This window comes from Gorilla gorilla, chromosome 8 (assembly GCF_029281585.2).
Source record: "Gorilla gorilla gorilla isolate KB3781 chromosome 8, NHGRI_mGorGor1-v2.1_pri, whole genome shotgun sequence".
NCBI classification, from domain to species: domain Eukaryota; kingdom Metazoa; phylum Chordata; class Mammalia; order Primates; family Hominidae; genus Gorilla; species Gorilla gorilla.
This window is the reverse complement of record NC_073232.2, coordinates 47,160,696-47,186,444: the sequence shown is the minus strand read 5'-3', so window position 1 is coordinate 47,186,444 and position 25,749 is coordinate 47,160,696. Positions and strand designations below refer to the sequence as shown.

Sequence of the window (25,749 nt, the reverse complement as noted above, 5' to 3'; positions counted from 1 at the left end):
TCTTGCTCTGTCACCTAGGCTGGAGTGCCATGGTGCGATCTCAGCTCACTGCAACCTCTGCCTCCCGGGTTCAAGTGATTCTCCTGCCTCAGCCTCCGGAGTAGCTGGGATTACAGGCGCCTGCCACCACGCCCGGCTAATTTTTGTATTTTTGGTAGAGACGGGGTTTCACCATGTTGGCCAGGCTGGTCTGAAACTCCTGACCTCAGGTGATCCACCTGCCTCGGCCTCCCAAAGTGCTGGGATTACAGGCATTAGCCACCACGCCCAGCCAGTACCGGATAGTTTTTCAACCCTTGTCTCCATCCCTCCCTCCTTCTCTAGTAGTCCCCAGTGTCTATTATGGCCATCTTTATGTCCATGAGTACCTGATAAGTGAGAACATCAGATATTTGGTTTTCTGTCCCTGCATTAATTCACTTGGGATACTTTAGTACTTTCTGTGTTGATTATATTTTTCTTTTGCAGTAAACAATTATCAGTTCCATGATTTTAATTATTTTTAATTTTTTTTTTTGAGACGGAGTCTTGGTCTGTCACCCAGGCTGGAGTGCAGTGGCGCGATCTTGGCTCACTTCAAGCTCCGCCTCCCGGGTTCACGCCATTCTCCTGCCTCAGCCTCCTGAGTAGCTGGGACTACGGGCACCCGCCGGCACGCCCAGCTAATTTTTTTTGTATTTTTAGTAAAGACGGGGTTTCACCATGTTAGGCAGGATGGTCTCGATCTCCTGACCTCCTGATCTGCCTGCCTCAGCCTTCCAAAGTGCTGGGATTACAGGTGTGAGCCACTGCGCCTGGCCTAATTATTTTTAAATTTTTGTCGTTTTCTATTTTTGTTATTTTATTTTATTTATTTTATTTTATTATTATTTTTCTGAGATGGAGTCTCGCTGTGTCACCCAGGCTGGAGTGCAATGGTGCAATCTCGGCTCACTGCAACCTCCGTCTCCTGGGTTCAAGAGATTCTCCTGCCTTAGCCTCCTGAGTAGCTGGGATTACAGGCGCCTGCCACCACGTCTGGCTAATTTTTGTATTTTAGTAGAGACAGGGTTTTGACACGTTGGCCAGGCTGGTCTCGAACTTCTGATCTCAGGTGACCCACCCACCTCGGCCTCCCAAAGTGCTGGGATTACAGGCATGAGCCACCACGCCCAGCCCTGTTATTTTATTTTATTTAATTTTATTTTTTGAGATGGAGTCTCACTCTGTCACCCAGGCTGGAGTGCAATGGCGCAATCTCGGCTCACTGCAACCTCCGCCTCCTGGGTTCAAGTGATTATCCTGCTTCAGCCTCCTGAGTAGTTGAGATTATAGGTGTGCACCACCACACTCAGCTAATTTTTTTTTTTTTTTTTGGCCAGGCTAGTCTGAAACTCCTGACCACCTCAGCCTCCCAAAGTGCTAGGATTACAGGCGTGAGCCACTGCGCCCGGCAATTTTTGTATTTTCAGTAGAGATGGGGTTTCACCATGTTGGCCAGGCTGGTCTCAAACTCCTGACCTCATGATCCACCTGCCTTGGCCTCCCAAAGTGCTGGGATTACAGGCATGAGCCACCGCGCCTGGCCACTGTTTTTATGAGTTGGAGTCTGCCTATGTAGCCCAAGCTGGTCTTGAACTCCTGGCCTCAAGTCATCTTCCTGCCTCAGTCTCCTAAAATGCTGGGATCACAGGCATGAAATACTGCTCCTGGTCCTTACTTTTAAGTGGCCGGGCACGCTGGTTCACACCTGTAATCCCAGCACTAGGGGAGGCCAAGGTGGGTGGATGGCTTGAGCCCAGTTAGAGACCAGCCAGGGCAACATGGCGAAAACATGTCTCTACAAAAAATACAAAAATTAGCCAGGTGTGATGGTGTGAGCCTGCAGTCCTAGCTACTTGGGGGGCTGAAGTGGGAAGATTGCTTGAGCCTGGGTAGGTCCAGGCTGTGCTGAGCTGTGATCATGCCTCTGCACTCCAGCCTGGGCAACAGAATGAGACCCTGTCTCAAAAAAATAAAATAAAACAATTAGTAGTGAATATTCTATTTCAAATAGGGGAATGCATAGGAAAAAGACTCACTTCAGTGTATTCTGTTGTTATTTCAGACCAAAACCTTGTGTGACTGAGCTGAAGAGCAGTGCATCCAGATTCTCCTCAGAAGTGAGACTTTCCAAAGGACCAATGACTCTGTTTCCTGTGCCCTTTCATTTTTTCCTACTCTGTAGCTATGTCTCGATCCCGCCATGCAAGGCCTTCCAGATTAGTCAGGAAGGAAGATGTAAACAAAAAAAAGAAAAACAGCCAACTACGAAACACAACCAAGGGAGCCAACAAAAATGTGGCATCAGTCAAGACTTTAAGCCCTGGAAAATTAAAGCAATTAATTCAAGAAAGAGATGTTAAGAAAAAAACAGAACCTAAACCACCCATGCCAGTCAGAAGCCTTCTGACAAGAGCTGGAGCAGCACGCATGAATTTGGATAGGACTGAGGTTCTTTTTCAGAACCCAGAGTCCTTAACCTGCAATGGGTTTACAATGGCGCTACGAAGCACCTCTCTTAGCAGGCGACTCTCCCAACCCCCACTGGTCGTAGCCAAATCCAAAAAGGTTCCACTTTCTAAGGGTTTAGAAAAGCAACATGATTGTGATTATAAGATACTCCCTGATTTGGGAGTAAAGCACTCAGAAAATGATTCGGTTCCAATGCAAGACACCCAAGTCCTTCCTGATATAGAGACTCTAATTGGTGTACAAAATCCCTCTTTACTTAAAGGTAAGAGCCAAGAGACAACTCAGTTTTGGTCCCAAAGAGTTGAGGATTCCAAGATCAATATCCCTACCCACAGTGGCCCTGCAGCTGAGATCCTTCCTGGGCCACTGGAAGGGACACGCTGTGGTGAAGGACTATTCTCTGAAGAGACATTGAATGATACCAGTGGTTCCCCAAAAATGTTTGCTCAGGACACAGTGTGTGCTCCTTTTCCCCAAAGAGCAACCCCCAAAGTTACCTCTCAAGGAAACCCCAGCAATCAGTTAGAAGAGTTGGGTTCACGAGTAGAATCTCTTAAGTTATCTGATTCTTACCTGGATCCCATTAAAAGTGAACATGATTGCTACCCCACCTCCAGTCTTAATAAGGTTATACCTGACTTGAACCTTAGAAACTGCTTGGCTCTTGGTGGGTCTACGTCTCCTACCTCTGTAATAAAATTCCTCTTGGCAGGCTCAAAACAAGCGACCCTTGGTGCTAAACCAGATCATCAAGAGGCCTTCGAAGCTACTGCAAATCAACAGGAAGTTTCTGATACCACCTCTTTCCTAGGACAGGCCTTTGGTGCTATCCCACATCAATGGGAACTTCCTGGTGCTGACCCAGTTCATGGTGAGGCCCTGGGTGAGACCCCAGATCTACCAGAGATTCCTGGTGCTATTCCAGTCCAAGGAGAGGTCTTTGGTACTATTTTAGACCAACAAGAAACTCTTGGTATGAGTGGGAGTGTTGTCCCAGACTTGCCTGTCTTCCTTCCTGTTCCTCCAAATCCAATTGCTACCTTTAATGCTCCTTCCAAATGGCCTGAGCCCCAAAGCACTGTCTCATATGGACTTGCAGTCCAGGGTGCTATACAGATTTTGCCTTTGGGCTCAGGACACACTCCTCAATCATCATCAAACTCAGAGAAAAATTCATTACCTCCAGTAATGGCTATAAGCAATGTAGAAAATGAGAAGCAGGTTCATATAAGCTTCCTGCCAGCTAACACTCAGGGGTTCCCATTAGCCTCTGAGAGAGGACTCTTCCATGCTTCACTGGGTGTAGCCCAACTCTCTCAGGCTGGTCCTAGCAAATCAGACAGAGGGAGCTCCCAGGTCAGTGTAACCAGCACAGTTCATGTTGTCAACACCACAGTGGTGACTATGCCAGTGCCAATGGTCAGTACCTCCTCTTCTTCCTATACCACTTTGCTACCCACTTTGGAAAAGAAGAAAAGAAAGCGATGTGGGGTCTGTGAACCCTGCCAGCAGAAGACCAACTGTGGTGAATGTACTTACTGCAAGAACAGAAAGAACAGCCATCAGATCTGTAAGAAAAGAAAATGTGAGGAGTTGAAAAAGAAACCATCTGTTGCTGTGCCTCTGGAGGTAAGCAAACAGTCAAGGGGCTGGGAGACAGCTGACACTTGGTATAGTGATCTATATGCAGAGACACTTCTAGTGTTTCTAGTGTCTCTATGTAATAGTGAATTGCTTCACTATTACATATTTTTACTTTGGTACAATGTTACTTTAAGTTATCCATAAAAGAATTCCTGGACCTACCTGAAGTATGTCTTGTGCAGTGATGCCTTAGCTAGCTTATTTTTAGAATTTGTCCCAGAAAACTAGAACATACAGTTTTTTTCTCATTACAGGATTTGATGGAAACGTAGAGAAATTGTATGAAATGTGGTTTTGCAGAGATTTCCCCTATGCCTCTTTTGGCTAGTTGCATGTCTTTTTTGGCAGTCACAGATTTAAAAATTAAGAGTGGAACAAATTCATTAACTCCATAGCAGCCTGAAAAACCAGAGGAATTAAACATCTTTCCTTTTGAAAGAACACAGTTGCATCCCTAATCTTGAAACTTTGTTTTGGAGACATAGCAATAATACAGCTTTTGTCTCAACTTTTGGTGAGTGATTTCTACCTGCCCTACCAACCTCATAGCGTTGTTGGGATTAAAGGAAAATGGCTTGTAAACTCCAAAGTGATACACAAACATTAGTTCTTATTATAGTTTATGAACCTAAGGTAGTTAAAGGATCTGTTGATTTAGAATTTATTTAAAAACTTTTAGGGAGCTTGGTTAAAACCCAGTATTGCTTTTTCGGCCTTTTGAAACACCTGTCAAATATGATGTTTTGTGATTTTTAGATCACGCATTAAAGTTATGTTTATTACGTCTACTATGAATGCAGGTACGGTAGAATAGATGGACTTAGAAGTATTGTAGGCCTGGTGTGGTGGCTTACGCCTGTAATCCCAACACTTTGAAAGGCCAAGGCGAGCAGATCACCTGAAGTCCGGAGTTTGGGACGAGCCTGGCTGACGTGGTGAAACCCCATCTCTACTAAAAACACAAAAATTAGCTGGGTGTGGTGGCGGATGCCTGTAATCCCAGCTACTCTGGAGGCTGAGGCAGGAAAATCGCTTGAACCCAGCAGGCAGAGGTTACAGTGAGCCAAGATTGCGCCATTGCATTCCAGCCTAGGCCACAAAAGCGAAACTCTGTCTCAAAAATAAATAAATAAATAAATAAATAAATAAATAAATAAATAAATAAAGTATTGTGGTTGGGCATGGTGGCTTACACCTGTAATCCCAGGACTTTGGGAGGCCAAGGTGGCGGATCACTTGAGGTCAGGAGTTCGAGACCAACATGGGGTGAAACCCCATCTCTACTAAAAATACAAAATTAGCTGGGCATAGTGGTGCACACTGGTAGTCCCAGCTACTCAGGAGGCTGAGGCAGCAGAATCGCTTGAACCCGGGAGGCGGAGGTTTCAGTGAGACGTCATCGTGCCACTGCACTACAGCCTGGACAACAAGAGTGAAACTCCATCTCAAAAAAATAAATAAGTAAATAAATAAATAGGCTGGGCATGGTGGCTCACGCCTGTAATCCCAGTATTTTGGGAGGCCGAGGTGGGCCGATCACAAGGTCAGGAGATCGAGACCATCCTGGCTAACACGGTGAAACCCCGTCTCTACTAAAAATACAAAAATTAGCCGGGCGTGACGGCATGCGCCTGCAGTCCCAGCTGCTGGGGAGGCTGAGGCAGGAGAATGGCGTGAACCCGGGAGGCGGAGCTTGCAGTGAGCCGAGATTGTGCCACTGCACTCCAGCCTGGGTGACAGAGCGAGACTCCATCTCAAAAAAAAAAAAAAATTAAATAAATAAATAAATGAATAAATAAAAGTGTTGTGAGGCTGGTCATGGTGGCTCACACCTGTAATCCCAGAACTTTGGGAGGCTGAGGTGGACAGATCACTTGAGGAGTTCGAGACCAGCCTGGCCAACCTGGCAAAACCCCATCTCTACTAACAATACAAAAATTAGCCAGGAGTGGTGGTGCATGCCTGTAGTCCGAGCTACTTTGGAGGCTCAGGCACAAGAATGGAGGCTCAGGCACAAGAATCACTTGAACCTGGGAAGCAGAAGTTGCAGCGAGTGGAGGTTGCGCCACTGCACTCCAGCAGGGGCAACAGAGAGACCCTGTCTCAAAAAAAAAAAGTATTATGAGGTTTAGGCCAGGCATGGTGGCTCATGTCTGTAATCTCAGCACTTTGGGAGGGCTCAGGCAGGTGGACTGCTTGAGCCTAGGAGGTCGAAATCAGTCTGGGCAACATAGCAAGACCTCATATCTACTAAAGATACAAAACTAACTGGGTGTGATGGCACGCTCCTGTAGTCCCAACTACTTGGGAGGCTGCAGTGAGAGGATTGCCTGATCCTGGGAAGTCAAGGCTGCAGTGAACAGTGATGGTGCCACTGCATTCCAGCCTGGTTGACAGCAATGAGACCCTGTCTCAAAAAAAAAAAAAATAAATAAAAAGTATTGTGAATTCAGGAAACTGTTTCTATTTCTTTTTTTGTTTTTCATTTTCTTTTCTGAGACAGAGTCTCACTCTGTCACCCAGGCTGAAGTACAGTGGCATGATCTCGGCTCCCAAGTTCAAGCAACCTCTCCCTCCCAAGTTCAAGTGATTCTCTCTTGCTTCAACCTCCCGCATAGCTGGGATTACAGGCACCCACCACCATACCTGGCTAATTTTTGTTGTTTTGTTTTTTTTTGAGACAGAGTCTCACTCTGTCGCCCAGGCTGGAGTGCAGTGGCGCGATCTCTGCTCACTGCAAGCTCCGCCTCCTGGGTTCACGCCATTCTCCTGCCTCAGCCTCCTGAGTAGCTGTGACTACAGGCGCCCGCCACCGCGCCCGGCTAATTTTTTTTGTATTTTTAGTAGAGACAGGGTTTCACCGTGTTAGCCAGGATGGTCCCGATCTCCTGACCTCATGATCCACCCGCCTTGGCCTCCCAAAGTGCTGGGATTACAGGCGTGAGCCACCGTGCCCAGCCTTAATTTTTGTATTTTTAATAGAGACAGGGTTTTGCCATGTTGGCCAGGCTGGTCTTCATCTCCTGACCTCAGATGATCTGCCTGCGTTGGCCTCCCAAAGTGCTGGGATTACAGGCGTGAGCCACCGTGCCTGGCCTTCTATTTCATTCTTGACTTAAATTATCAGTTTAAAAATGCTGATTTTGGCTGCTTGTGGCACTTCGAGAGGCTGAGGGGAGAGGATTACTTGAGGCCAGGAGTTTGAGACCAACATAAGCAACATAGCAAGACCTCATCAAAAAACAAAAAACAAACAAACAAACAAAAAACATAGCTGGGCCGGGTGCATTGGCTCACGCCTAGAATCCCAGAACTTTGGGAAGCCGAGGCAGGCAGATCACCTGAGGTCAGGAGTTTGAGACCAGCCTGGCCAACATGGTGAAACCCTGTCTCTACTAAAAATACAAAAAATAGCAGAGCGTGGTGGTGCCCACCTGTTAATCCCAGCTACTCCGGAGGCTGAGACAGGAGAATCGCTTGAACCTGGAGGGGGGCGTTGCAGTGAGCCGAGATCGCGTAATTGCACTCCAGCATGGGCGACAGAGCAAGACACTGTCTCAAAAAACAAGAAACAAAAAAACATAGCTGGGTATGTTGGCATGCACCTGTATTCCCAGTTACAGGAGAGGCTGAGGTGGGAGGATAGCTTGAGCCCAAGAGTTCAAGGCTGCAGTTAGCTATGATGGCACCAGCTTCAGTGACAGAGCCTGACCCTGTCTCAATAAATAAATAAATAACACTGATTTTTTATTTGTCTGAGCCACTGCAAATGAGAAATCAGACATTTAATAAATCATGTATTGATGGGCGTTTAAAGTGTTTCTAAAATACTTTGTTGTTAAAAATCTTACTGAGCCTGTAATCCCAGCACTTTGAGAGAGGCCAAGGCATGCTGAGCGCGGTGGCTGGCAAGAGGATTGCTTGAGCCCAAGACTTTGAGATAAATAAACTGGGCAACATAGCGACATACACCTCTACACCAAAATTTTATTTTATTTTATTTTATTTATTTATTTTTGAGACAAAGTCTCGCTCTGTCACCCAGGCTGGAGTGCAGTGGCGTGATCTCAGCTCACTGCGACCTCCACCTCCCGGGTTCAAGCAATTCTCCTGCCTCAGCCTGCCGAGTAGCTGGGATTACAGGCACCTGCCACCATGCCCGGCTAATTTTTATATTTTTAGTAGAGACGAGGTTTCACCACGTTGGCCAGCCTGGTCATGAACTCCTGACTCAGGTGATCTGCCTGCCTCGGCCTCACAAAGTGCTGCGATTACTGCACGTGGCTGATTTTTGATTCTTTATAATATTTTAATTCTTTTTTTAAAGCCCCAACCATGGCAAGGACAGAGTTTGAAGTTTTTAACGAGTCCTGATAAGAATTTTTACATTTAGCTGGGATTTGGACAAAGCCACCCATTCAGACATTTTTAGGAGCAAAATGGAAAAAGATCTTATTTGATGCTGAGTGACGGATACACATGGGGGACAAAGGGGATGCTTTTGCTTTGAATAGTGTTGCTAATTGCCAATTTCTGGTCTAACTTGGGGTGCTGGGATTATAGGCATGAGTCACCATGCCCATCCCCAAAATTTAAAAAAAGGAAAAAATTTGCCGGGCGTGGTGGCTCATGCCTGTGGTCCCAGCTACTTCGGATGCTGAGGTGGGAAGATTGCGAGAACCTGTGAAGCTGAGGTTGCAGTGAGCTATGATCACGCCACTGCACTCCAGCCTGGGTGACATAGCAAGACCCTGTCTGAAAAAAAATAATAACTACCTTACTGAAATGTATAATCTTTTACTCAATCAAGTCACGTCACACATGTGGGAATAGATAAAATGTGGCCAGTTACTGATGGTTTACAAAGTAACATTTAGCAATATCTCTAGTAGAGAGACCTCCCTTGTAAGTTACTGGTTTGTAGCATTGCCAAATGACATCATTGTAAAAAACACTGTATCTCTAATGGATATGAACACATTTGTTCTATTCTTTCTCAAACCTGCTCTTTCTCTTGCATCACATGTTTGGTTCAGTGCCATAACAAATGATTACCCAAAATAGAATATTCAGTATCCTCGCCTCCTTCGCTCATCCATCCAAATTCTCTTGTTCTACAAGTTCTGAACGCTACCACCTCTCCATTTTCTTGGCCACTGCTATAGTGAGGCCTTTATTTCTTCATCAGGATAACTTCAGTGCTATCTTTACTATCAACAAGTATTGCACTTCTCCTAGGCTATGCACTGGAAATCCAATCATGAGCATTCTAGCCACCAGGGAAATCAGGAAGCTGAATAACAAGCTCCCCTTAGGGTAGTTCAAGTTTTCCTTCTGAAAAACATGATTCTCCTATCTAACTACATGTAGTGTTCTGTTTATGTGATATATTTCACTCAAAATAAAAGAAATAGAGCAAAACTTTCAGGGCCTTCGAATGATTAGATGAAGCCTAGATTCATTAGCAGGGAATACAGCACCTTTAAGATTTTTGCAAAACCCACTTCTGTCTTGTTTGCCTTCATGTATCTTCACCTTCTACTTGCTGCAGCAGTATACGACTGCATACATTTCCCCAGTGCATACTCTTGCCTCAGTCTCCAGGCCCAAGTGATGCCCTTCTTCCTTTCTCTCTCTTCTTTTTTTGAGACAGACTCTCACTCCTTCCTCCTTCTTCTTTTTTTTTTTTTTCAGATAGAGTTTCACTCTTGTTGCCCAGGCTGGAGTGCAGTGGTGCAATCTCAGCTCACTGGAACCTCTGCCTCCCGGGTTCAAGTCATTCTCCTGCCTCAGCCTACCTAGTAGCTGGGATTACAGGTGCACACCACCATGCCCAGCTAATTTTGTATTTTTAATAGAGATGGGGTTTCTCCATGTTGGTCAGGCTGGTCTCAAACTCCTCTCCTCAGGTGATCCACCCCCCTTGGCCTCCCAAAGTGCTGGGATTATAGGCATGAGCCACTGTGCCCGGCCGAGTCTCACTCTTTCACCTGGCCTATTTTATTATTAATTTTTATCTTATTTTTCAGTATGAACCAATGCATTTTTATTATATTCAATTTTTTTTTTTTTTTTTTTTTTTGAGACAGAGTCTTGCTCTGTCACCCAGGCTGGAGTGAGGTGGCATGGTCATGGCTCACTGCAGCCCTGATCTCTGGGCTCAAGTCATTCACCCACCTCAGCCTCCCAGTAGCTGGTACTACAGGCACATGTCTGGCCAACTTAAAAATCTTTTGTAGAAGGCCGGGCACGGTGGCTCACGCCTGTAATCCTAGCACTTCGGGAGGCCAAGGAAGGTAGATCACTTGAGGTCAGGAGTTCAAGACCAGCCTGGCCACATGGTGAAAACCCATCTCTACCAAAAATTCAAAAAAAATTAGCCAGGTGTGGTGGTGCACGCCTATAATCTCAGCTATTTGGGAGGCTGAGGCAGGAGAATGGCGTGAACCCAGGAGACGGAGGTTGTGGTGAGCCAAGATCGCACCATTGCACTCCAGCCTGGGCAACAAGAGCGAAACTCCATCTCAAAAAAAAAAAAAAAAAAAAAATATATATATATATATATATATATATGGCGTGATGGTGGCCCACACTTGTAATCCCAACTACTCAGGAGGCTGAGGTGGCAGATTGCTTGAGCCTGGGAGTTTGAGGCTGCAGTGAGCTGTGATCTCTCCACCGCACTCTAGCCTTGGTGACAGTGAGACTGTGTCTCAGAAAATATGTGTAAATTCTGAAGGAGTCTCTGAATTTATTCTCGTTTGAGGGTTGCCTGTAAGAAATAAAATATATTTAGCCCCTAAAGCCACGTACCATTTCTCAGAATGTTGACTGCTAACTCCTCGGATAAGTGAAAACAACCTTAGACTTTATTAAGTCATAGATTACATTGTAGTCTCCCATTCTTTAATTGTATGACAGTGTGTTATGTAATCTTCTGAGAGGTATCTTTTGGTCATGGAAAAAAACTTAGTTTCTCATCTGTCAAGCCTAATTCAGCTTACTCTTCTTGATGTTCAGGATTACAGATAATTAAAACTGCTAGCTTTGTCACTCTCAGTCATCTAGGAATTTGCTTTCGGTTAGGGTTTTCCTCCTATGTGTTTGTAATTTTGAAAATACTATAAATAGGGCAGTGCATTTTGAAACATATGCACTACCCTATTTATTGAACAGTGAGAGATTGTTACAAAAAAGGAACGGGGGACTGTAGAGCTATTTGCAGACATTAGAGAGTAGGTGCTTTGGCTAAGCTACACTTTCACAAGTAATTTTTAGTATGTGTGAAAGCCAAAGAAAACAAAATTGGCCATGGGGACTGGCACATGCCTGTAACCCCACCACTTTAGGAGGCCGTGGCAGGCAGATTGCTTGAGCCCTGGCATTGGAGACCAGCCCAGGCAACATGGTGAAACCCCGTTTCTCCAAAAAAATACAAAAATATTAGCTGCACATGGTGGCATGTGCCTATAGTCCCAGCTTCTCGGGAGGCTGAGGCAGGAGGATAGCTTGAGCTCAGGAGGTGGAGGCTGTAGTGAGCTTAGATCACACTACAGCCTGGGCGACAGAGTGAGACCGTGTCTCAAAAAAAAAAAAAAAAAAAAAGGAAAGCAATCTAAAGTTGTGGACTATATCTCTGAAGATAGGGTCTTCATATATCTCTAGCCAGGTGATTTTGGTGTAGTATCATGCATTTAATTAACTTTCATTGAATGACTGGACAATTAGTTTGCAAGTTTAGTCAAACTGAAATAATCTCTTATATTTACTCTGGTTAATGTATTTTTTGTCTAAAATATTAAAGGGCTATTATGTACTTGGTTAGTTTAAATAGAAGCATATTAGATGACACTTTTTTTTTTTTTTTTTTTTTTTGGAAATGGAGTTTTGCTCTTGTTGCCCAAGCTGTTGTGCAATGGCATGATCTTGGTCACCACAACCTCCACCTCCTGGATTCAAGCAATTCTCCTGCCTCAGCCTCCCGAGTAGCTGGGATTACAGGCATGCACCACTACGCCTGGCTAATTTTGTATTTTTAGTAGAGACAATGTTTCTCCATGTTGGTCAGGCTGGTCTCGAACTAACCTCAGGTGATCCGCCCACCTCGTCCTCCCAAAGAGCTTGGGATTACAGGCGTGAGCCACCGCACCTGGCCTTAGATGACACTATTAAGTCAGCTAATGTGCCATGTTCATTACCACGCTAGCCTCTTAATTAATGCAAATTCCACTGGAAAAAAAATTGTAATACCTACATGGGCTGTGTTTCAGGAGCTAAAAAGTTAAGTAGTGTTAATATGATACAAATTGAACCACTGACTGTCCACTATTTTATGTGCAGGCCTTTCCATGTGATAATAGTCTAGTCCCAGGGCTGTCATTTCAGAATTACTTGACACACTCGTATTATTTTATCCCTTTTGGTGGCAGTGGGGGTGGGGCTAGCCTCTCTTGGCCATTGCTTTTCTCAGTTTTCAAACAGCCGTATCTCATTATGGCATATGTTACATATGGCATATGGAACAAATTTTTGCTACCAACTCTTTCAATTGAGGGCAGATGTTATATGTACTTAAATATGCCTTTAAGGAATCTCTTTGTATCACTACTGAGACTTCAGTAGCATACTGCACCACAGAACTGGACTTGGGGAAAAAAAACCAAAAAACAAACTTTTGTTGTTTAGTAGATATTCGTGTATAACCTCCAAGTATGTCAATATAAAGGCATGTAGACTGATTCTGACCCATGGGTGTTAATTTCTGAAATTTTGTCACAGTAGTTCAAATCTTACCCGGTCATTTCGTATGTATTATCTTTTCCAGGAAGAAAAGTTTGTAAAACTGGCCAACATCTTCATCTAGTATCAGCATAATCCAAGTTACACTGTGATGTAATATTGAGCACCCTATTATCGTGCATGTTTATTTTGCTACAGGGCTTAACTTCAGATCTCTTTTTGTTGGTCAACCTTTTGGTTTTTTATTCCAGGGTGGTATTTCAAGAATTGACTATATCAAAAGCTGCAAAAGTCCTTTTCAAGTAGCCAGCCACTGTGGGACTATGATGGATAATGGCACAAATGTTACCAGGAAGGATAGGAGAAAGCATCTCCTTTTGCATTATTATCATACTAAAATAAGACACAACTTCCAAATGAATCAGACTAATCTAAACAATTCAGGGCATTACCTTGACAGTGAGACCCAGTGCTCAAGACATATCCAGAAGGTGTTGGCTAATTATCATCAGCTTTTCATGTCTGCTATGAGTGCAACAAAAGAGAAATTTTGCTTTTTACTGATTTAATTATGCACCATTAACACCAAGTCACTGTTTCTAAAGAAGGCCCTGATGTTCTCCTGCAGAGAGCAGTAGAAGTGAGATGCTTGACCGGACACGGTGGCTCTCGCCTGTAATCCCAGCACTTTGGGAGTCCAAGGCAAGCAGATCATGACGTCAAGAGATCAAGACCATCCTGGCTAACATGGTGAAACCCCATTTCTACTAAAAATACAAAAATTAGCTGGGCATGGTGGCGCGTGTCTGTAGTCCTAGCTACTCAGGAGGCTGAGGCAAGAGGATCGCTTGAACCTGGGAGGCGGAGGTTGCAGTGAGCCGAGATTGAACCACTGCACACCAGTCTGGTGACAGAGACTCTGTCTCCAAAAAAAAAAGACATGCTTATATTAACTTCCAAAGCCCAAGCCCTGGATTTAGGGGGTGCTAACAGCACATAACAAGTGCTCAAGAAATATTTGTTGAACAAATGATTGAATTAGTGAGTGAATAAAATATCTTTTTTTTTTTTAAATTTTTTTGATACAGTCTTGCTTTGTCGCCCAGGCTAGAATGCAGTGGCGCGATCTCGGCTCACTGCAACCTCCGCCTCCCAGGTTCAAGCGATTCTCCTGTCTCAGCCTCCCGAGTAGCTGGGATTATAGGCACACCCCACCACACCCAGCTAATTTTTTTTTTATTTTTATTAGAGACGGGGTTTCACCATGTTGGCCAGGCTGGTCTTGAACTCCTGACCTCAGGTGATCCACCTGCCTCAGCCTCCCAAAGTGCTGGGATTACAGGAGTGAGCCACTGCGCCCGGCCATGAGTGAATAAAATCTTACAAATACATATGAGTCAGCCTATTTTTCATATGACAATGTCTGTTAAAAGAAAAAAAAAGAAAGTGGGCTGGGTGCGGTGGTTCACGCCTGTAATCCCAGCACTTTGGGAGTCCAGGACTGGCAGATCACTTGAGGCCAGGAGTTCGAGACCAGCCTGGCCAACATGGTTAAACCCCGTCTCTACAAAAAATGCAAAAATTAGCCAGGCGTGGTGGCATGCGCCTGTAATCCCAGCTACTCCGGAGGCTGAGGCAGGAGAATTGCTTGAACCCAGGAGGCAAAGGTTGCAGCGAGCTGAGATCGCACCACTGCACTCCAGCCCGGGTGACAGAGTGAGACTCTATCTCAGGGAACAAACAAAACAAAAAAAGTATACTGTAAACCATACATTTTATTCCATATGTAGTATACTATAGCAGCTAGTACCCCAAAACAACATTGTATTAGTTTATTCTACACATATCTCTCTTTTTTTTTTTTAGGCAAAATCTCGCCCTGTTGCCCAGGCTGGAGTGCAGTGGTGCGATCTAAGCTCACTGCAACCTCCGTCTCCCGGGTTCAGGCGATTTTCCTGCCTCAGCCTCCAGAGTAGCTGGGACTACAGGCGCCTGCCACCACGCCCAGCTAATTTTTTTGTGTTTTTGTTTTGTTTTGCTTTGTTCGAGTCAGAGTTTTGCTATTGTTGCCCAGTCTTGAGTACAATGGCATGATCTTGGCTCACTGAATCCTCTGCCTCCCGGGTTCAATCGATTCTCCTGCCTCAGCCTCCCGAGTAGCTGGGATTAAAGGTATGCGCCACCACACCAGGCTAATTTTGTATTTTTAGTAGAGACAGGGCTTCTCCATGTTGGTCAGGCTGGTCTTGAACTCCTGACCTCAGGTGATCCTCCCGTCTCGGCCTCCCAAAGTGCTGGGATTACTGGCGTGAGGCACTGCATCCAGTCTTGTGTTTTTAATAGAGACGTGATTTCACCATGTTGACCAGGGTGGTCTTGAACTCCTGACGTCAGGTGATCAGCCTGCCTCAGCTTCCCAACGTGCTGGGATTACAGGTGTGAGCCACTGTGCCTGGCCAAGAATTTCTAGAACGAATTTGATCCTAGTTTAAATGATCCCAACATCATACTTTCATATGATTTAGAAATCATAAAACTGCAACTTCTACATCAGAGGTTCTTACTCTGGGTAGGCTTCAATGGTCTGTGATCCCACCGCCTCAGAATTATATGCAGCATATTGCATTTATATGCATTTTTTATGGTGAGCTTACCCATAGCTTGTATTGGATTTCAGAGAAAGGAAATCATATGTCCACTCCCTGAAATAAAAACAAATCAAAGAATCAGACCACTTAAAAAAAATTTTTTTGGGCCGGGCACGGTGGCTCACACCTGTAATGTCAGCACTTTGGGAGGCTGGGGCGGGCGATCACAAGGTCAAGAGATTGAGACCATCCTGGCCAACATGGTGAAACCCCGTCTCCACTAAAAGTACAAAAATTAGCCAGGCGTGGTGGTGTGCACCTGTAGTCCCAGCTACTCAGGAGGCTGAGGCAGGAGAATTGCTTGAACCCTGGAGACGGAGGTTGCAGTCAGCAGAGATCGCGCCACTGCACTCCAGTCTGGCGACACAGACTACATCTCAAAAAAAAAAAAAAAATTTTTTTTTTTGAGATAGAGTTGTTCTGTCCCCAGGCTAAGCTGCAGTGACATGGTCATAGCTCACTGTAACCTTGAACCTCTGGGCTCAAGGGATCCTTCTGCCTCAGCCTCCTAACTAGCTAGGACTATGCATGTGTGCCACTATGCCTGGTTTATGTTTTTGTTTTTGTGTTTTGAGAAGGAGTCTTGCTCTGTTGCCTAGGCTGGATTGCAGTGGTGCAATCTCAGCTCACTGCAATCAGTACCTCCCAGGTTTAAGTGATTCTCCTGCCTCAGCCTCCCTCATAGCTGGGATTACAGGCGCCAACCACCACTCCCAGCTAATTTTTGTATTTTTAGCAGAGACAGGGTTTCACCATGTTGGTCAGGCTGGTTTCAAACTCCTGACCTCAGGTGATCTGCTTTCCTCGGCCTCCCAGCTTGCTGGGATTACAGGCATGTGCCATTGCACCCAGCCAGCTAACTTTTTTTTTTTTAATTTTTATTTTTTGTAGAAATGTGATCTCACTATGTTGCCCAGGCTGGTCTTGAACTCCTGGCCTCAAGTGATCTTTCCTCTAGCTTTCCAAAGTGCTGGTATTACAGGCATGAGGCACTGTGCCCAGCCTCACATCAGTTTTTTTTTTTTTTTTAACAGATTTGAAGGAATGCAATTGAATATTGTTTCTATGGTTAAGGAAAAAACAGTTTGCTAAGAATTTAGTTATTTCCTATATGATAAACAGTGTGAGAGTGGACCTACTTGTAACATTGAGATAGTCATACTGCAAAGCAGAGATGCCATGAGGAGCAGAGATGATGTCTGTAGAGTGTCTTGCAGTGTGTCTGCTATACAACAGATGCTTAAAAGTGGTGGGTATTATATATGTTTGAAGAGATTTGTGTATTTATTTCATTACTTTCACCTGTTTTCCATCTTGCCATTTTATTCATGTTATGTAGAGGAAAGTAATTAAGTCTTCTAAGTATTCCATATGTACCATTTCTCAGTATCTGCAAAAGCATTTTTCCTGCTGGAGGATTAAGATACTTTATGAATGAATTGGTTTCACTGTTCCCATGTGATGCAGAATTATAGTTGTGGTTTCCAGCGAGATGACTATGCCGCAGTTATTTTCTTGTGCTTCTATAATGAGAGGGTTTTGGTGTTTCTGCTGTGTTCTAGACAGTTACACTATACAGCTCATTTTCATATCGTATTTCATACGCAACACCATATTGTGGTGAGTTTTCTGTAAAAGTAGGATCAAGGGAGGAGGAAGTGGGAGGACAAGACAGTGGAAGGCCAGAGTTGATCCAAGCCATGGAATTTTGGATGGAGTGGATATAGGTTAGATTTAGAGAAAAAAGCGGGTGTCTGTTGGTTTCTTCTATCCTTGGAGGAGTAAGTAATTTGTACAGGAGGTATTACAGAATTGCAGGGAGATTTGTCTACTGGGCAACACAGAAGTTAAGTTGCTTTCCTTATTTCCCATTTTCCAGAGACCCTGATACTGCATTATGAGTTGGTAAAACAAACAGACTAATAAAACATGAAAATCAAAATAGTGTTCTATTTTTTTCTTCCTTTTTAAAGAACCAATAACCTTTATTATTAATTAGGTACATTACTAATTCACATTACTTCATTACTAATTAGGTACACGCAGTTTTAACAAAATTGAAACTTTGCTTGAAACACACACAGGAAGCTGGCAAAGGAAAGGAAGGTGGAAGGAGACTAACATTTTTTTGAGGGCCAGACACGGTGATAAAAGACTTTCTATACTGTATTCAATGCTGACAGTAACCCTAACCCATGAGGTGTAAGTATTCGGATTCTCATTATGCACAATGGGAAATAGAAACGTTGTTTTTGTTTTGTTTTGTTTTGTTTTTTGAGACAGTCTATCACCCAGGCTGGAGTGCAGTGGCGCAACCTCCGCCTCCTGGGTGCAAGAGATTCTGGTGCCTCAGCCTCCCAAGTAGCTGGGAGTACAGATGCGCACCATTACGCCTGGCTAATTTTTGTATTTTTAGTAGAGGTGGGGTTTCACCATGTTGGTCAGGTGGGTCTTGAACTCCTGACCTCACATGATCCACCCGCCTGGGCCTCCCAAGTGCTGAGATTACAGGCGTCAGCCACCTTGCCTGGCTTTTATTTTTTATATGTAGAAATAGAGATGGGGTTTTATCATGTTACCCTGGACTCAAGCAATCTGCCCGCTTCAGACTCACAAAGTGCAGGGATTACAGGTGTGCATCACTATGCTCAGCCTTATTCAGTATTTATTAAGTGAGCAGTATAGCATTAAGAACTCACATGCTCATTGTCTCATACAATCTTACAACAATCCTATGAAATATACGTTCTGCTTTAATTTATAAAGTAAGACACTGAGGCTTAGAGAGGCCAGGTAACTTGCTTAAGAACATAGTTGATCTGGGATTAGAATCCCTGGGTTGAATGGTATGTGTTCATTTTAGTCACCATATCTCTGAGCTAAGGCAATGAGGAAAATGTGAAAGGCCCAAAAGATGGAGAGTAGTGAGACTGAGAGGTGGACTGGTTGAGGAATAAGTCATGTTGAGGTTATTGCTGTCATCTTTTAGACTTGTTAAATTTGGAGAGATGTGAGCATCTTCTAGCTTCATTTCACACAAAAAACAAAAATGTTAACATGATTTAAATACTTCAAATCTTTGAGTTTGTCAATTCTACTGCTGCTATATTTTAATATTAAGGTGTTCCTTTAACTGTGTTTAACTCTTTCCATTTTTAATTTTACTTAAAATATTTTTAGTGAGACCCTGTCTGAAAAAAAAAAAATGTTGGCTGGGCGTGGTGGCTCACAGCTGTAATCCCAGCACTTTGGGAGGCTGAGACAGGAAGATCCCTTGAGCCCTGGTGTTTGAGACAAGCCTGGGTAACAAACTGAGACCCTCATCTCTACAAAAAATGCAGGAATTAGCTGGGCATGGTGGTGAGTGCCTGTAGTCCCAGCTAGTAGGGACGCCGAGGCGAGAGGATTGCTTGAGCTGGGGAGATGGAGGCTGCAGTGAGCTATGACTGCACCACTGCACAGCAACCTGGGCAGAAGACCTTTTCTCAAAAAAAAGAAAAAAAAGAAAAAGTTTTTACATTCCCTGGACCTTATTTCCCTCTGAATCATGGTCTGGTAATTCTTCACTATCATGGTAATGATTCACATTCACTCTCCTATTCCTTCAAGCAGATGACTTTGTATTTTGTCCAGCTTTTCTAATTGTCTTCAGCAGGAGGTTTCTCCCAGATTATCAATTTCATTATCACTAGAAGTGAAAGTTTCTTATTCTCTTTTACTTAATAAGTGTAAGGTTATATTATGATGCAATTAGCATGGAGCTAGCCTATCCCAATACTAGCAGCAAACTTGTTTAATACTTAGATGTATATATCTATATGTGTGTATATATATACTTTAAAAAGAAATTTATAAAAAGAGATGGGGTTTCACCGTGTTGCCCAGGCTGGTCTTGAACTCCTGGGCTCAAGTGATCCACCTGCCTCGGCCTCCCAAAGTGCTGGGCTGACAGGAGTGAGCCACCTAGCCCAGCCTTAGTGCTCTGGGAGAGGTTCCAGTGCCCCAAAATATTGTGTTCGGTTAATATCTCCAATTTTTTTTTTTTTTTTTTTTTGGAGACAAGAGTCTCACTCTGTCACCCAGGCTGGAATACAGTAGTGACATCTCAGCTCACTACAACCTCTGCCTCTTGGGTTCAAGCAATTCTCATGCCTCTGCCTCCCAAGTAGCTGGGACTACAGGCATGCACCACCACGCTCACTAATTTTTTGTATTTTTAGCAGAAATGGGGCTTCACTGTGTTGGCCAGGCTGGTCTCGTACTCCTGGCCTCAAGCCTTCTGCCTGCCTTGGCTTTCCAAAGTGCTGAGATTACAAGTGTGAGCCACCATGCCTGGCCTTCCAATTTTTATATTAAATGAATTTTAACTGCTCATTACATGGTTTACATGTACACTGTTTTCTTAATTAGTGACAGCCATGGTTCTCCATTGCTACAGTTGTACGGACTGAGAGTCAAGTGCCATAACACATGCTTTTCTTTTTTCTTTATTTTTGTGTGACAGGGTCCTGCTCTGTTGCCCAGTCTGGAGTGCAGTGGTGTGATCATGGCTCACTGCAGCTTCGACCTCCCAGACTCAAGTGATTCTCCTATCTCAGCCTCCTGAGTAGCTGGGACCAGAGGCATGTACCACCATGCCCGGCTAGTGTTTTTGTTTGTTTGTTTGTTTTTGTTTTTGTTTTGGAGATGGGTCTCATTATGTTGCCCAGGCTGGTCTCAAACTCCTGGGCTCAAGTAATCCTCCTGCCTTGGCTTCCCAAATTGTTGGGATTACAGGCATGAGCCACCACACCCAGCTACTACATGCTTTTCATATCCAATATTGCATATAACTCTAATGTTAGCATTTCCCCCCATTGAGTCTACTGGAGGTTGACTTGCTCATGGTCCCATCATTGGGATTTGGATCTCCCCAAGGATATCCTCATTTTGTATAAGATCCCAGCACTTTGAGAGGCCAAGGTGGGATGATCACTTGAGGCCAGGAGTTTGAGACCTGCCTGGGCAACATATTGAGACCCTGTCTCTACAAAACATAAAAACAATTGGAGGCTGAGGTGGAAGGATCACTTGAGCCCAGGAGTTCACCGCATGTCTGCCTTGAGCCATGACTGCACTAGTGTACACCACCCTGGGTGACAGAGCAAGGCCCTGTCTCTAAATAAATAAATAAATATTTAAAAAATATATAAAGCTATTTTGTTTTTTTTTCTTTTTTTCTTCTCTTTTCTCTTTTTTGAGATGGAGTTTTGCTCTTCTTGCCCAGGCTGGAGTGCAATGGCACGATCTCGGCTCATTGCAACCTCCGCCTCCCAGGTTCAAGCGATTCTCCTGCCTCAGCCTCCCAAGTAGCTGGGATTACAGGCATGCACCACCACCCTCAGCTAATTTTGTATTTTTAGTAGAGATGGGGTTTCTTCATGTTGGTCAGGCTGGTCTCGAACTCCCGACCTCAGGTGATCCACCTGCCTCGGCCTCCCAAAGTGCTGGGATTACAGGCATGAGCCACCGCATCCCATTTATGCATTTTAAACAAAAAAAGCTAATGTGTCATTGACTAAGTATTTGGATATCAGGAAAATCAAACAGACTTTGGAAAGTTAATTGTAGAAATTCTGTTGTAAATATTATGAGTTCAATGATAAGTCTTTTTATTTTTTGGTTCCTCTCTTTTTTCTGTCTAAGTTATGTTCCATGGAAAAGTGCTATTCAATAAGAACCACAGCCATTAAGCAGTGCCCTCGAACATAGCTGTTGTTCTGTATTCTATTTCTGGAATGAACAAAGTAAGAGCATCCCCTACTTCCAACATCGGAAGCATCTGTGCGGTACAGGGTCATCCAGCTGAGAGAGTAACTCATTTGTAGGCAGTCAAATCTTGCTTCTCCATAGATTGTGTGAGACTCAAGTAAATGAGTTTAGAAACTAAAGAAATAAGCCCTTTCTGAATAACTGGTCTCATCTCAACAAAAACAGCCTACATAAAGGCCGGGCACAGTGGCTCACGCCTGTAATCCCAGCACTTTGGATGGCCGAGGTGGGTGGATCACGAGATCAGGAGATCGAGAACATCCTGGCTAACACGGTGAAACCCCGTCTCCACTAAAAAATACAAAAAATTAGCTGGGCGTGGTGGTGGGCACCTGTAGTCCCAGCTACTGGCTGGAGGCTGAGGCAGGAGAATGGTGTGAACCCGAGAGGCGGAGCTTGCAGTGAGCCGAGATTACACCACTGCACTCCAGCCTGGGTGACAGAGCGAGACTCCCTTTCAAAAACAAACAAACAAACAAACAAAAACAGCCTACATAATATCCATTCTCAAAATAATTGCTTTTCTCTGATTAGGAGACTTAGTTATACAAGGGTGTTTTCTAGCTTAAAAACAAGAGTTGACTGGGTGTGGTGGCTCACGCCTGTAATCCCAAAACTTTGGGAGGCTGAGACGGGTGGATCACTTGAGGTCAGGAGTTTGAGACCAGCCTGACCAACATGGTGAAACCTCATCTCTACTATTTACAAAAATTAGCTGGGCATGGTGGCGGGCGCCTGTAATCACAGCTACTCAGGAGGCTGAGGCATGAGAATTGCTTGAACCCAGGAGGCAGGGGTTGCAGTGAGCTGAGATCGTGCCACTGCATGCCAGCCTGGGTGACAAGAGACTTTGTCTCAAAAAGAAAAAAAAAAAAACAAAACAAAACAAGAGTTTCAGGTCTGGGACAAACCAATCACCTCTCTTTAGTTCTCCCCTTGAAAAGGTAACTTATATTTTTGATAATCATCTTAACAGGAGCGTTATTCTTGGCTTTTCAAAGAAACAATTATGGACAATTGAAAGACAGAACAACAAAAATAATTCTAATGGGAATGGTAGAAAAGTAAAGGCTGGCATCTCTTCATATGCATGCTCAGTAACCTTGCTACCCAAGTGGTGGCATATTTATTGATATTCGTATCTCCCCATGGCCCCTTAACAACCACACTGGAATGTTACCTCAGCAACTTAGTGCTCCAGTGTCTTTGTGGGTGCTTTTACCTCCATGTGGGGCACACTCCTTTCTTCTCTCCCTCTATATCTTGCCAACTCCTACCTGCCAACCCTTGGGTTTCAGTGGGAAATATTGCTTCCCCTGGGAAGCCTCCTCTGGGTACTATATACCTCCTGGGCTCATCTCATTCTACATTACATCATGAATATGTGTTTATTTGTTTGTGTCTCTTACAAGATGGTAGTTTCTGGGTGGGTGGCAACAATGACATTCCTCCAGTTATACACTCAGCACTATGTCTGCATGAGAGAGGTGCTCAAGGCCGGGGCACAGTGGCTCATGCCTGTAATCCCAGCACTTTCAGAGGCCAAGGCAGGTGGATCACGAGGTCAAGAGATCGAGACCATGGCCAACATAGTGAAATCTCTACTAAATATACAAAAAAAATTAGCTGGGCGTGGTGGCACGCGCTTGTAGTCCTAGCTACTTGGGAGGCTGAGGCAGGAGAATCGCTTGAACCCGAAAGTTGAAGGTCGCAGTGAGCTGAGATTGCGCCACTGCACTCCAGCCTGGCGAGAGAGTGAAACTCTGTCTCAAAAAAAAAAAAAAAAAAAGGTGATCAACATACATTACATTGTTTTAAGGGGTTTTGGTTATTAAATGGGGAAAGTTATTGTGAAAAACAAATTAATACATTTTAAGGAAAACATTTTTGGACCTGGGTTCTTTTAAGGTTCTTCAATAATTTTAAGTTCTCTGAAATGGAAGGGAAAAAAATAAAGTTTTTTAAAAAAAATTTTTAATTTTTTCACTTTTTATGATGGAGTCTCACTCTGTTGCCCAGGCTGGAGTGCAGTGGCGGCATTTCGGCTCACTCTCTGCCTCCGGGGTTCAAGGGATTCTCTTGCCTCAGGCTCCTGAGTAGCTGGGACTACAGGCATGCGCCACCATACCTGGCTAATTTTTGTATTATTATTATTATTTTCAGACAGAGTTTCGCTGTTGTTGCACAGGCTGGAGAGCAATGGTGCAATCTCGGCTCACTGCAACCTCCGCCTCTCAGGTTCAAGTGATTATCCTGCCTCAGCCTCCCAAGTACCTGGAATTACAGGCACCCACCACCACGCCCAGCTAATTTTTTGTATTTTTAGTAGAGACAGCGTTTCACTATGCTGGCCTGGCTGGTCTCGAACTCCTGACCTCAGGCGATCCACCTGCCTTGGCCTACCAAAATGCTGGGAGTACAGGCGTGAGCCACTGCGCCTGAGCTATTTTTTTTTTTTTTTTTTTTTTGAGTCTCTCTCTGTTGCCCACGCTGGAATGCAGTTGCAAGATCCCAGCTCACCGGAACCTGTGCCTACTGGGTTCAAGCGATTCTCCTGCCTCAGCCTCCTGACTAGCTGGGACTACAGGCATGCGCCACCATGCCTGGCTAATTTTTGTATTTTTAGTAAAGACGGGGTTCCACCATGTTGGCCAGGCTGGTCTCAAACTCCTGACCTCAAGTGATCCTCCCGCCTTGGCCTCCCAAAGTGCTGGGATTACAGGCATGAGGCACCATGCCCAGCCCTGTTATTGGATTTTTCTGTCCAAATTTTGAATCTAGACACTGACACAGGGAGTAGGCCTTCCAGTTTCTAGTTGGTACAAAGAAGAGTTGAGAAATTTGAGAGAGGCAATAATTTCAGCCCCATTCTTACAACAGTTTGTCTCAGTTGGTAACTGTTGAAGATTATTCACCTACTTTTTCCTCAATTCTTGCTTTAGAAGAGCCATCAAGGAACAGCTATTACCAGCAGAACTGCTGGAAGGAATCCAGTAGATCTGGCCCCTTGGGAGAGTGGGGGAAGAGCAAGAGTAGCCTCAGGGAAAGGGGTCAGGGAGAGATCCAGCAGGAAAGGCTCTTCTAGTGGACCAACTGCTTACATCCGGACTATTACTCCACCCCAGTCTTCCAAGGAGATTCTCCAGTGTTAGCCTTTCAGGTTCCTATGTGTCACAGGAAATAAAACCAAACTAGCTTTTTTAAATCTATGAGAGAGAACCGGCGCGGTGACTCATGTCTGTACTCCCTGCACTTTGGGAGGCTGAGGTAGGCTGACCACTTGAGGTCAGGAGTTTAAGACCAGCCTGGCTAACATAATGAAACCCTATCTCTATTAAAAATACAAAAATTAGCCGGGCGTGGTGGCACGTGCCTGTAATCCCAGGTACTCAGGAGCCTGAGGCAGGAGAATCCCTTGAACCCGGGAGGCGGAGGTTGCAGTGAGCAGAGATCTCGCCATTGCACTTCAGCCTGGGCGACAGTGCTCAAGACACCATCTCAAAAAAAAAAAAAGAAGAAAAGAAAAAAAAAATTAGCTTGTTGTGGTAGCACACGCCTATTTGGGACACTGACATGGGAGGATTGCTTGAGCCCAGGAGTTCGAGGTTGCAAAAAAAAAAAAAAAAAAAAAAAAAAAAATCTCTGAAAGGTACAAGACATTCTTTTCTTATTCCTTAAATTTTTTAAAAGTTTTTAATTTTTATGGGTACATAGTACATGTGTACTTATTCTTATTGATTGGAAGTTTATAATAGATGGTACTTGGAATATCTTTAGTTATCACCGCAAAAGTTGTAGCCCCCAAAATCAGAAGAAAAATAAAGAATTTCTTGGGAGAGGAGAGCACGGGACATATTGGAAGGAAATTGTGTTTCGGTCTTCAGTCTTGAGGAAAGGTGAATTACTCCTGAGATTAATGTGGAAGAAGATTCCTCGTAGTATGCTGCTGTTGTTTTAATCTAGGTAGTTTGTACTTACAGTTTCTTATCAATCCAGAGGTGCATATACCCAGAAAGAGAAGTGGAGTTTTGGAATTATTCATAATTTTAATCCTGAAGCCACAACACACGCACGCACACACACACACACACACACAGCTTCCTTTTTTTTTTTTTTTTTTTTTTTTTGAGGTGTAGTCTCATTCCGTCACCCAGGCTGGAGTGCAGTGGCGTGATCTCAGCTTAACTGCAAACTCCGCCTGCCGGTTTCCAGCAATTCTCTTGCCTCAGCCTCCCAGGTACCTGGGATTACAGGCAAGCGCCACCATGTCTGGCTAATTTTTGTATATTTAGTAGAGACAGGGTTTCAGCATGTTGGTCAGGCTGGACTTGAGCTCCTAACCTTGTGATCAGCCCGCCATGGCCTCCCAAAGTTTTGGGATTACAGGTGTGAGCCACTGCGCCCAGCCAAAACA

The 25,749-nt window shown here is 44.3% G+C and overlaps 1 protein-coding gene across 2 annotated transcripts in view; it reads left to right on the top strand.

The window, feature by feature from the left end:
* The window catches only part of TET1 (tet methylcytosine dioxygenase 1), a 139,841-nt gene that overhangs the window by 9,866 nt on the left and 104,226 nt on the right, over window positions 1-25,749 (top strand). For both annotated transcript variants that reach the window (XM_031015627.3, XM_031015626.3), the window contains exon 2: window positions 2,087-4,122. In XM_031015627.3, coding sequence (XP_030871487.1) covers window positions 2,209-4,122 — 1,914 coding nt within the window. In that variant the 5' untranslated portion in view covers window positions 2,087-2,208. The remainder of the gene's footprint in view (window positions 1-2,086; window positions 4,123-25,749) is intronic.